The sequence below is a fragment of the Brachycentrus maculatus genome, unplaced genomic scaffold (assembly GCF_059751285.1).
Source record: "Brachycentrus maculatus isolate JH-2025_06_01 unplaced genomic scaffold, ASM5975128v1 h1tg000684l, whole genome shotgun sequence".
Lineage (NCBI taxonomy): Eukaryota > Metazoa > Arthropoda > Insecta > Trichoptera > Brachycentridae > Brachycentrus > Brachycentrus maculatus.
The window spans coordinates 56,739-70,744 of NW_028281416.1; the positions used below are offsets into that span (position 1 = coordinate 56,739).

The 14,006-nt window shown below is 38.0% G+C and overlaps 1 protein-coding gene across 1 annotated transcript; it reads right to left on the minus strand.

Annotated features, from left to right (window-relative positions):
- Positions 1–5,124: 5,124 nt before the first annotated feature.
- LOC148300625 (uncharacterized) lies at positions 5,125–5,756 on the minus strand. The gene is given in 2 exon segments (XM_088274523.1): positions 5,125–5,512; positions 5,581–5,756. Coding segments are annotated over 2 exon segments (564 nt in total).
- Positions 5,757–14,006: the final 8,250 nt, after the last annotated feature.

Here is a 14,006-nt window from a genome sequence, read left to right on the forward strand (position 1 = left end):
AATTATCACTTATATTTCGTCCACACTGAAGGGATTTCATATCGACCCACTCCAGGTGAGTGTGCATGGTCTTTTGTGAAATCCAGTTTATCTCCATAGCCAATGCTCGTCCCTTTGGGGCGCTTTTGTTTATCGAATTCACTTTCAGGCTTGTACAAAAATGAGTCATGGGATTATATTTTCTAGTTGTGGAAGCGCGGAGATGTACCGATTACAATTTGCCGACCAGAATTATAAACATTAGCACTTTACCGCAGCAGCTTGTGCGGACTAATTGTCGAGCTATTGTGCTCAGAAACCGCCCGATTAGGTCGTATAGGAGGCAGAAATAGCTCTTGATTAGAATAGCTTGGAATGCTGGATCTTTGTTCCTATGCTCTTTTTTGTTTGGCTTCTTCCCTTTTTTTCATTCTTTCCATAATTTGGTTTTGCTTTAATTGTTTCAAATTCTCCTATTTTTCGAGTGGACTAGTTTCCGGCTATACTTTTTTCACTTCGGGAGGCTTCGGCTTTTCTTCCTCTTCCTTGTAAATAATATCTACAGTGAGTGAGCCGCAGTAGGCATTTTTATCGTCTCTGACCTCCAGCTTCTTGGCCATGTATCTGCCTATTTCGAAAAGATCCCTCAAATTGACCTCGGCATAGAATTTGGGAATTTTCAATGCTTGATCTTGCAGATATATTGTAAATTTAAGAGTCTCCTCCCATGTCCTCTTGAATGTAAACGTATCCATCCATATTATTTCAGTGCCTGGATCCTCCAGCACAAGCGAGTTATGAAAAATTTTGCCCAAATTCAACTCAATATACGAATCCTTTCCTCTCATCTGCTCTTCATTGAACTGTTCGAATTTGCCGATGATTGAGTTTATAATAATGATTCCGTTCTTTGGAGGCTCGTACTTCTCTTTCTTTTTCAGCTGCTTTTGGGCTGCTGGCACTACCGCTTGCTTTAATTATATTTCCCTTTTTCTTTGAACTTCCATCTCTTCTTTTTACTTCTTCGTTTTATAAACCACCTAAATATCGAATTAAAGAGATGCAATTTCTCTCAGCATGCCTTTGACGCTGATGTTCAAAGGTATTTTTTTATGAATCGCAAAATCTTTCTTAAAGTTCAGATCTAAGATCCCGGAAAGTTTATCAACCTACCTCAGATCAATAGACTGATTCTTTTTGAGTCCTTTTCGGATCGAGTTGATGTTGCTGGCGATCGACTATGTATCGAATGAGGTGTTTGGGTTCCTATAATCCTTCCGGTAGTTATCTTTGATTTGCATTTAAATTTCGACTTCATGCTCAAATCGGATATAGAGTTTGACTGGGTAGCTATAAGTGAAGCTTCCATTAACTTCTTCAAACGCAAAGTCCTACTTATGAACTTTTTGGTCGTATGTGAATTTTAGATAAAAGTTAGGGACAGTTAGGATGGGCCGAACGAAATGAAGTTTGAACCCGTTGATTTTCAGCAAGTATTCGTAATCCATCAATTTTTATACGATGTAAGTGATCTCTGTTTTCAGGATTTCATACTCTAGAAACACCATCCCTATTTGCTCTCCTTCTTCGTTGATTATCCCTATTTTCGCAGGTACGGTGCCCCTGTTTGAATTATCCAAGTTTATTGAAACCATGCTTTTGCCAATGGCCAACGTATCGAGAATCTGATCTTTAGCGAAATGAATTTACTTGATTTCGTTCATGTTCATAAAGTCGATTTTCAAGTCAGAATTTACTTTTGCTAAAGGAAATACGAAAGTTTCCTTCCAAGTCAAAGGCTTAGAGGCCTGTATATGCTTACTGGTTTGTTGCTGGTTGTGATATTGGATTCGGCAGCATATGGATTCGTAATTAGTTGGGTTATCCAGGTGGCTTCTCCAGAGAGTGACAATCAGCTTTTCCTTATCTTTTTATTTATCCTTCATTATTATTGCAGGGCTCGAATGAGATAATGAATTATGCGATAGTGGGAAGTTAGTAAAACTATGATTAAGTAGATCCAAATTTCTATCACTAACTATTAATTTCAATAAAGACAGAAGCTTAAATCTTGAGATTATCCGTTTTTAGACTTCGTGTCTTTATATAAACTCATAATTATACCTATAAATGAAGAAAAATGCAAACAAAGAGGTCATCCCTCTTGAAAAACATACCAAAGGTAGTAACCCGCAGGCCAAATAAAAAATGCCCTTTGTCTAAGCTTATGCTGACATTTGGAAGAAACTATATGCAAAATCAGAAGAAACCATAGCAGATCTCATCAAAGGATTTCATAATTTAAACACGGACTCTGAACCCAAGCCTATGCTTAGAATTAAAGTGAACATAAGTGCGCATAATACTTTGCAGCAATCGCCTAAGTCGTAGGAATAAACAAATAAACCGACTGCGAAGAGCACAAAGGAAAAATTAGCAGAACTCAACAAGTTTCGATAAAAATAGAAGAACAGATCACAGCAAAAGACAATTAAAAAGTCTGAGGAGACTGAATAGAAAGATGTTGGATAGCAAAAGACACTTAAACTAAAATAGCTCACCCTGAAAAAAATGTAACTGATGGAAAGATTAAAGAAGTTGGATCAATAGTTAGTGCATGTCAAAAGAGATTTATCACCTCTTGGAGCCTCGCATTTTGAAGAAGCACTTTTGGAAAGCAAAATAAATAGATCAAATCAATCGAGTTTAGGGGCATCCAAAATGAAGAAGTATCCTGAGCCTGAGAGTGTCGTGAATCAACATTCGAAGACTGTTTCAATGCTCGAAAAAATAAACAACTAAAAGATTCAAAAACAATAAAAAATTGCCGAATAGTTTCGTAAAAAACAGCAGTAAGAACTTCGGAAGCTTCAAGAAATCGAAAAGGAAAGATTTGAACAGATGGAACTCAAAAGAAAGAACTGGGGAGAAAGTTCCAAACAAAAGGAAAAACGAAATATTCTCATCACAAGTAAGGCCAAAATGAAAATCAACTCCGAAATAGATAGCGCTTTAAAAACAACATTTTAGGTTGAAAATAATAGTTTGATTCCGATGACGATGATCACCAAAACTAATAAGGCCACAAAAAAACATGAAAAGCAGTTTGACGAAGATAACTTTTTTAATAATGAATCTGGAAGAAGGAAATAAAATCATCAGCTTACTTAGCGACACGAAACATAACAAAACGAAGAAGAAAACAATATTCAAGAAAAAGAAAACCATTAAATGATGAGAAGTTCAAGCTCAAACAACAAATAGAAGTAGCGAAAAGAAACGGAAACAAAGTCACAAAAGGCTAAATAAGCTGCCTTGAATAAAGAAAGTCTAAGAGCCAGCTAATAAAATAAGGCGCCGTTTATATTGCCATAGGGAGAACATGTAATTGACAACGATTTTTCAGAGTCATTAACTGAAAAGACCATATAATAACCCATAGAAAGACTTTATGAAGACATTGTCGAAGAGCTGAAGATTATTACTTGATCATAAGCACACCAAATATATGTGAATCATTCCTCATTTTAAGCAACTTGAAGTATAAATAGTAGATGCTCAGATTTTATGTTTAAAATTCATAATCTTATCAATTTTTACCCACAAATAAGATGAAGCAAATATAATATAATGTATGGATATTGATCATAGGCTTTCTGTTTATAATTAAATTTTAAACTGGAATGCCTGCACCATCGATGTTTTGCCCTGGGATTTTCTTCTGGAAACAAAATAAAGGCTCCCTTATGAACAAAGGGACGAGTAGTTTAATATTACAAGAAATCACCGACTTTGAAATGATTCGCGAATTTTCGAAAATTCAGGCACTCAAAGCAAAGCTGCATACAAAAATAGAAGAGCAGTAAAAATGTAACATCGTGAATTAATTCAGTGAAATAGTTTTCAGTCGAGCAGGCCAATCAGAATAAAGGCATCCTCTTTGCTTTCATTTTTGTATTGTTTCTAATTTTGCAAATAGAAATATTATGTGATGATATAATCACAACCAAATTAGGGGGAGTCGTTCCTCTAATTGTTGCAACCTAGATGTTTCTCTTAGTAATTCTACGCATGCTGCTGCAGAAGAGCTAAATTGAAGGGATAGAAGCGAAATTGAGAGAGCTGAGAATTTAATATTGGCAAATTCAGAGAAATTTAATCTCAAATGAAAGATTTTTTATTTGAGGATATTGTTTTTGCATATTTGTTCGAACTTGATTGAATGTGATTCAAATTATAAATAATTCATATTGGATCGTGTAAATAATAGTGGATAATAAAAGCATAATTAATTTGCAGTCCATACAATTATGCTGACCTTTTGCGTTATTAATTCCGCTTCAAATGAAAAAATAGGCCTTTTGCTCTTTTGAACTCAATTGGTTACTCTCAATGATATCAAGTTATCTGAGTTCAGCCCTTTGCTCAGCAAGTTTCTGCAATTATTGAGGAGGGTGTATAATTAAATGCAAATCGATAAGCTAATGAACAATGGGATCACATGGAGTTTTGGACTCGGAAATACTTCCTAATGATCATATTCTTATTCATGCCAACTCTTAAATGCCCCTTGCCGAGTCTATCGTAGCATTTTTACAGAACTCGCTCGTGTTTCATCTATTAGATCAATCTTTGTCGGGCGAGAAGGCTGTTGTTAATGTTCGTCTTTTCGAGCTCTGCACAAGAAGTCTCATATCCGAGCATCTTTAAGTGTTTGGTGAGCATCGAGGGCTGGTAGTTTTGCTTGTATATGTGCTTATATTTTCTATTTCCCAATCTAAAATAATAGGATGCTTACATTTTGCCATTTGGAAGAAGTAGCTAGTCGTTGCTCATGATAGTTGGCTTCATAAAATGATATGTCTTTATTTTTTTCTTTTACTTTTAGGGCTTGACTGCCCCTTCGACTCTTTATTCCCCTTTAGGGTCGTCCTCTTCGACAGATTCCCATTCGTCCTTCTATTCATCGTTTTAGGAGCCATCTTCATCTTCCCAATCGCCATCTTCCCCTGTTTCGTGGTTTGTATCTTCATATACCCTGACTTCTGTGTAATCTATGCCGGGCACTTCTCTTCCCTTTTGCTCATTGACCAATTCCCTGAAGAGGGAGGAGAAATCATAAAAATTTTCATATTATTCATATCCTTATTCGACTTTCATGAAGCAGTGACCTCGATCTGCCATATGCTTGCGAACTGCCTGGCCAGAATTAAAGTCTTTTGCCTTTTTGTTATCACAGCAAATGCACATGAAGCCAACTTATATTTTCTATTGCAGATACTCGAGGAGTCCCACTTTATTAATGCAGAATTGGGGTTGGGGCACAAAGAAACTGTGCACTTTGAGCATGTGCTCGATATTGAGTTCCACAGATGGACTTTTCTCCACACAGAATAAACACACTGATAAATCTTTCTGATACACCTTTGAGACTTTAGGAGCCTTGGCTTCAGTCATTGAGACTTGTTTTGAGGCATCATGACCCTTGGATTCCGCGTGCTGAGCGAGAGTGTTGGCCGAATTGAATTTTTTACTAAATATGATAGGAAGTACCCGCATTAGTTGCATTTAAGCTCAACAGATGTGACAATTTCAGTCTACTTTCTCTTGGACAGGAACTGCTCAAGATTGACAGGGGTGAGTTTGACCATCTTTCGTTTGAGGTTATAGCGGTGGTAGTCAGATTTATAGTGTTCCTTATGCTTCTCCAAACTGGTGAATTCTTCTAAGCAAGTGGGGCACTTTAGATTCTCAGTTGCAGGGTTATGGACCTCCATCTCGAAAACAACAATTATAATTTTTATACATTATATATTCTACTCATTATAACAATTTGCATTATAGACATCATACTTGCTTACAATCTGCACTCTACTCATTGCTTTCCATGATGCGTCAATATTAAGATAGCAAAATATGACTGATATATAACATCATTTTTATCCGACGTATTGGCCCTTCTACCACCGGCCCGCGCAGACATCTCCATCCACTGAAAACATCCTTCCTTTTCCCCAAGGCATGTCTCCTCTAAATTAGCCCTTGTACTTGTTGCCATCTCTAAAAAACATCTATCCAAACCCATCCATCTTTCCGTTTCTAAACTCGCCTGCATACTTAATCCAGTCAACTCCTCCGAGCCCATAAAGAGTACCTTTACCTTCATAGTGATCGTTAACCCATTAGCCTTCATACTCGAGATTGCCGTCTACATCATAGAGTTTGCCCTGCCCTTGCATTTTCCCTTTAAACCAATCTCCGTAGTAGTAGCTACCATCGCTATATAAATACTTACCCTTTCCATGCCTCAGATCCTCTTTCTTTTGCCCAGTATACATATTGCCATTCGTGTAAACTTCGCTTGCATTAATGGCTGGCCGATACTCCGATGCTAATGACGTTTGGTGCATGTGTCTTTCGGACTGATCCAATAGTTTCGGGACGATAGATTTGGTGTATCCCAGAGGTGGCAAAATCTTGGTTTTCTGCATCGTTTCTTTGGTTAAGTGCTGGGTGGATCGGCCCACGACTGACAGATTGATGGATTGTGGCATATTCTTAAAATTAGTAGGCAAATTATCACTGATTTTTGTAAATGAAGGCCGAGTGTCATCGCTTCTTTCGAGCATTTCCCGGATCAAATGGAAAACACTCAAGGGATACTTATTTTTTATGATATTTAGGCGAGTCTATATTTATTTGTAGTCGATCGACCCATTCGAATAGTTGTACAGCTCTCTGCTCGATTGGAGTAGACAGAGCTGCATCAGGCTTATACCGAGCGAAAAAACTCCGCTCTTCTCACTGAATTTCTCTTTTAGCTACTCAGGAGACAAGAAAACATCATCGTTGCCATCAGATATGGCCGCAGCTTTGATATTCGGCTCGGTTGGGAAGAGCTTACTGTCGATAACCTTGACCAATGAGCCCTTGTCTTTGATTCCGAAATAGATGTTCTTGAGTCTAACTTTGTCATTGGGGATCTTAGCCTTTTCTAAAGCCGAGTAGCCTCGCACGGTGCCAGCAATAATGATGTTGATATCTTCTGGAGTAAAGTAGTTATTATTTTTGATTCGATTTGCATACTCAGCTTTGGCGCTGGTGAGTATATAGTCAAAAAACAGCATGATTTTATATTAATCTGAGAACAGCCCATCCGACTTCTTCTTAATTATATCTATGCTATGAAAATCGTTACATCTGAGCCTTATTAAATTCTCTGAGGTCAGAGATTCTCTTCTTCTTTAGAAATCGGCATACAATCTATTCATCTGCTCCTCCGACTCGCAACTGATCTCTTTGGAGATGATTAACTCTTGCGTTTATTTATGTTCAATGACACTACAGCGCTGAAACAGTTCGTCTTGATAGGTTGAGACAAGTTTGAATTAGTTTAAGATCTTATTAGTTTACAAGTCCTTGCTTTCTGTGGAGTAGAAGGGGTTGCCAAGCCTCTGCTCGATATAGTTTGGGCCTTTATTTCCCATCGAATTTCAATGCTATTATATTAGCCTTATGCACTAATTTGAAATGTCAATAAGTATGTCATAGTATAACAGTCTGGATAAAGCAGGTTATAATTTTATTTTTGTTGTACCCAAGATATTATATGCAGGCAAAGAGACTCAAACAGCAACGGCCACAAGTCCACATTCTCGCCCAAAGAGCAGACATGAAATTTGTGCCATAGATTTACGATAAAAAAGTTGCGACGCCTTCGTAGACAACTGGATCTGCATTCGGGAGCAAGCTTAGATCATTTTTTAGAATCTCAACTCCCCAAAAGGGTCAATAAACGTCGGGTAAAAGTAACCTATCCATTGAATCGAGCCATGAGCAGTCTTTCGAATCTTCCAGGGGCTCGCAGTTTGAAGTTGCATCGAGATCATCCGAAATCGATAAACAAAGAAATAAAAATTCGGAACATCGCATCATATTCGCATAAAAAATAACAGCAGAACACATTTTGATTGGAAACAAGCATCAACTCGATTTAATAAGCTTAGCAAATATTTCGAGTAGTAATTATGTCGACACTGAATACTACTGGTCTTTCCAGTTCCAAGGGGAGGTCTCGCATGTCGTCGTTGATTCCAAAAGTATGTCACTACTTATTTAGAAATGAATGTGCTCGCCATAATCATCGGCAATGTGCTAAAGATCTACAAATACGAGCCGAAGAACATTTCAAGAGAGCCATTTAAGGTTTTCAAAGAAATCGTTCTGGAGGAAACTCCCTTTACGATTTCCATGGCCAAGGATGGTAATATTTGCATATTCTATAAGAAAAGTTATGAGATCTACGCGGTCGGGGACCAAGTTCGCAGAAGGCTGGTTCGCAAGTATGAAGTGCCATGGAACTCAACGGAAACTAACTTCTAAATCCTTACTGTGCCGGAGCCATTCGAGAATATTCTAAACATCTTTCTCGCTGAGCACAAAGAAAACTAGAATATTTTCACTCTTTGGGGCATCGAACTCTAATTCTTAGCCGTTGAGATTCGCAGCTCAGGTGCCCACAAAATTTATGACATTAAGGAAATGTTTAAGCAGTCGATGATCCTTTTTAACTACTCTCGGGATGTCTATCTGATAAACTTAAGGAGCGAAATATTAGCAGTAAAGCGCGGCTACGCCCTGGATTCGATAAACATCACAATCGATCAATCAGACCAATACCTGAAGTACATGGGCAACAACACGCTCTTGCATATCAGCAAGTATATGATCGAGGCATACAATTTCACTCTCAACACTCAGGCGAAGCCACCTAAAATCGCGGTCAAAGCCAAAGATTCTATTCAGATCTCCTCAAATCTGTAAAAGTATAATTTCCTGAAAATTCTGCTCATCTACAGCAACGACTTTGTTGTCATTTACCAAATGTCCCCCAAGTTTAACAACAACAAAAACGGCTAAATCCAGTATTGTTTAATGGTCACTCGGGAAGTCTCGCGCGACTCTAAAATTGATCTGCTATTCCCCAAAAACTAAAAGATAAACCTGCAGTCGGAGAAATTTAATGAGAAGTGCGGAATCGCCCAAAAGATGGGGCTCACGACTAAAGAGATTTACTTGGAGCTGTGGAGCAGGACTGAAAAATGCAAAAAGGAAGATTACCAGATTTTGATATCCATCGACGACTATCAGACCATTAGGGAAGAGGTACTGAAGAAGCTCAAAAAGGCTTCGATGACTTTCAAGGAAGTCGAGACTATCTAAAAGTAGTGCTATGGAATTTTGAGCAGCAGGGTCTTCAGTGCCAATTGCAATGAGGAATCTGTCATGGAATTCATTTCCTGCCATTTTTTCTTAAGGAAACTGGAAATGTTCAAAGACCTAGAGCTGATGAGGAGGGATGATAAGAAGAAAATTCAACTCACCAACACCGAAAGCAGTCAAATCTTGAATAAGTCAGAGCCGGAAGAAGATGAAAAGATCATAAAAATGACGATTCGCCAATATCAGGCTTTAAGGGGCATGGAAATCAAGGGCTACCTCATTAACCTCGTCGGGGCCTTCTGCCAGGAAAATAAGCAAAGTGCTATTCAATAAATCCGGTTCCTTCTCAGAAATTTCAAGTTTGTATTCAAGACAATTTACTACGAATTGCTCGAAGAAATCATCATCAAAGCAGAAAATCAGTTGCTCGATCTGCTGATAGCAATACCTGAGCTTCTTCCTTACACGCCAGCCGACAAGCATGATGATGCCCCAGCTGGCTACTATGAAGGAATATGGACCAATATTAATGCTCGGGAGTGGAAAGAGAGCTTATACGTTGACGCAATCACCACGATCGATAACAAATAGATAGTATTAGATAAGGTGATCAAAAATCTCTCCTTTAGAAGGAACTGGCTATCCCAGCACGACATGGTGACTATCTCTAAAAAATAAATAGAGGCCAATTCCTTAAAACTCAAATCAGACTAACCATTTTACTTCTTTATTGCCAAAATGTTCCATCACTTGCATGATTCTGAATCTCAAAAGCTGGTTATTAGCTACCTTTAAAATACATATGCAATGATGCCTTTATAGATTAAGAAAAAAGTCTTTCTCATCGAAAAAGTTTTTAATTTCCTCTCCGAGAACGGACTCTTGCCTGAAGTAGGAGGCAGACCTTGTGATTTAAGTTAGTTTTTGAAGTTCAAAGACCCCGAATTTATTCGCCACTGCTTTATCCAGGAGAGACTAATCAAAGGCCTCATCCTCAAAGACATAAAGCCGATTTCTGAACAAATTTGTGGGTAAGAAGGTAAGAGAATGTTCAACGAAGCCATTCTGAGCTATTTCAAATCGGACCTATCGTAGATATCTGATTTAAAGTATATTTTGAACCGAATCAACAACGAGAAAAATTAATTCCATCAGTAGAACCAATAGATGTACGAGATCTTGGTGGAGGCTATCGAGAGGAAATTGAAAATAGGAACAGGCAACGATATTCCGATCAATGAGGTTCTAATCTACTTGTAGAACATTCCCTTGAAGGCGAAATAAAACTCAGAATTAAGCAAAGTTAACCTTGAGTTGAAACGCATCGACAATATCTCCTCCGAACTTTAAAATCTCCAAACGGCCAGAGTCAATATGAGCATCTATGATATCATTCACAATCAAGATGAAGTGCTGACTAAATTGATTACGTACCAGGTCAATTCAACGGGAATACTATCACCATAAAACTATGAACTTACTGCAGAGACTCGCAGCAGAGTATAAAAACTTACATATTCCATTCTTGCGAGTCTGCAGACACTTTCTGAAGATATTTACGATCGTCCCAATTCCTTTAAACTTTACTTCGTGTTGATGACTAAGCTTTGTGAAAAAATTGAGATGATAAAACACGTGCATCATTTACTCGCAAATAAGCTGCTTTAGACTTTCTATGACGAAAGCACAGCCGAAAGTCTGGTACAGTATATGTATCGTTGGAAGATGCATGAGGAAAAGGTCATGATTTTGAATTAAAACTATGTAAACTAGCTGCTCGAACTCATCCCCAAATCCTCCATCACGAGACTTTTCCTTGAGTCTGAAATGAGTTACGCCAAGATGCTCTCGATGAAGGAATAGAAGTACGAGTATCCCATAACGGAAGGAGTCTATACTATAGATGACCTCAATGATGAGCTGCGGTCCCTTCCTATCAACTTCCTGATGACACTCGACCTCGAGAGACTCTATGAAATCATTTCCCAGATGCAAAAAATATACTTGGCCATCAAGAGCGAACAAGGAGATGATTATTAAGTTTAATAATAGTCAATAGATTTCAATGTCTCTAACTTTATCACTCTACACCAGATCTATGAAACGACCATCATGGAGTTGATTTTCAACAAGAAGCTGAAGGAGGTATTGCCATATATTCGCCGAATCATGGAGCTCGACATTAACGATGCCACCTATAACGTTGTCTATCCTTTACTCTACATTATTTAGATCTGCAACGAAATCAATGATTACAATAAGAAGATATTGGTCGATTGCCTTTCCTATTTCTTTTACGACTCGTGGACGCTCTTGGAGATAATCTAAGGATTGACTAATAATCCCCTAAATACTCGAGAAATTCAGGAGTTCCTGGCCAACCATCTCAAAAGAGGCCAGTAAAAACACAAAGGATATAATGAAAACAACCAAGTCTTTTCGAAGGAGTATATCGAGAATCTTCACACCAAAGCCACACAATAAAATTTCATGAAGATTCTTAAAAAAACGACCAGTCATATGCAAGAATTAAAGGAGTAGTTCAAGGGCATCAAGTACACCACTATTATGGCGATGCTCTGTAACTCTCCCTTTGCTCTAGCCAAATTCATCTCTTGCAGCGGCAGGCTGAATGTCAGTGCTATTCGCTGTTTTTTGAGCTATGCAATTAGGGAAGATGCCTTCGAGCCAGCAGCTGTCCTGGAGCTCGGGCGCAGAATATTCTTGATCATACTGGAGTCATAGAAAAATAAATAGCCTATTGAACAAATCATCGAAAAATATTCCTAAATTGGACTCGATGAAGAAATAGAGCTGGATTATGTTCTCGAAAGCACGGACAAAGATTCACTCAAAATTTGGATCAAAAGCGCCGAAGCCTTCACCAAAAAGAAAAAAGCCATTCAAGAAAATAAAAAAATGCTCCGGGTCATGCAGCAAAATCAAGAAGCCAAAAGCGAGAGAATTCGCAAAAGCTTATAAAATGACGATGAAGATAAAAATTCTGTCAAGGAAGTCTACGAGTATCCGTTTCTTCAAGTCGACAACGATAACGAAATTGAAGATATTGTTGACTTCAGAGACAATCTCGGAAACAAAAAGCTGCGTAAAAAAAAGAATTTTGACCCTGATTTGGAAAGATCAAGGGCTTTAGATAAAAGCAGAAGAGGGCACCTATTTCATTCGACCCATCCTGACCTTCCAAAAGGGCAGCTTTCTATTTCGATCAGAATCAATCCAAACAAAACAGCCCCAAAAGCATATTTCCAATCAATGACGCAGAAAGCATCTCAAACGCTAGATAAAGAAATGCTCTTTTCGTCTGGCCACCAAGAATACCCATCACCTACTTAAATTATTGAGAGGTAAAGAGATCTCAGCGATTCCCCGAATAATTTAGCATCATCAGTAACCATAAGAGAGCACGAGGGGCAGGAATAAATCAAGGATGCGAATAAAATTTCGAAATCCCTTTAATCCATGAATCATGTCATAACTTCAAGAGCAAATAATATTTTACTCATAAAATAAGTTGATGAGTCTTTCGAGCTGAAGGACAGCGAGTAATTTCAAAATAAGGAGGAATTTCAAATCAATCTGACGAATAGCGCGGATTTGCACGATATCCAAAATATCCAGAATACCAGAGATATCTAGAATACATAAGATATCCAAAATATACAAGACATGCGAGATATCCAAGGTCTGTAAGAGATACAAAATCTGCCAGACAGCACAGAATTAAAAGAATTATCCGAAAATGTTACTGGAATGAAAGATAATTAATAGCTAATTTAGCTCGTAGCCAAATCAAATGAAATATCATCACAGTAAATTGCAAAATAGGTTCTCGAAATCAATAAGCAGTTACTAATTTAAGCCTCTCTCACGAATACCTTTAATTTAGGCCCTCTTTACGCATTTAGTGAATCCAAATAGGCAGTAAGAGAGGTTGGGGTGGAGATTCTGAAACAGAAATAGGATTAAGTGAAGATGACACAGCTTTTGAAGTTGTTTGGAATTATTGGTGAGTAGTTTCCGATCAGCGACATATCTCAAGATAGTTTAGCAATGCTTGCGAAAGTTATAGAAAGCCTCTAAAAGAACATGTCTTAAATTCGTTTTTCAGACATATTTCCCGCTGAGCACATTTTTGACTCGTTCGCAGATAAGAAATAAATCTTCATGCTTCTCGCAAGCAACTTATCGAAGTACGCAGTGAGTGAGAACATACATCAAATTGGGATATTCGTCCGGAGAACATTTCACGACCCTGACCTCGAGGGGGAAATCACTTGGGACTTCATTTTGAATTTATGCCAAAAAATCGACAATCTCGAAGAAGAGGAAATCCAAATGAATCTCGAAAAGGTCGAGAGCATCCTCACAAAAGTCAGGATCAATATATGGATAGAGAAATTCGACAACTTTGTTGAAAAGGTCCTACAATCTAAAAACAAAGTGAAACTCCTAGATATTTTCTGTAACTACCTGAGCAATGCAGTGCCAAAAGCAGATGCTTTTAATTTTATAAAAATGCTGGCGGAAGTCGATGGCAGCGATATCATCGCAGCAACCTTGCAAAATATGCAATGATATACACGTCCAATTAATCCCATCACTATGAAGCCTATAAATTTTGCAAGCAGTATATTCAAACTGAATATTAATTAATGATTAATTCAATATTAAATAGTTCAGTGTTCAGAATGCCGACTTATTTATTTTAATCTTTGGGGTTGGGGTTGGGGTTGGGGTTGGGGTTGGGGTTGGGGTTGGGGTTGGGGTTGGGGTTGGGGTTGGGA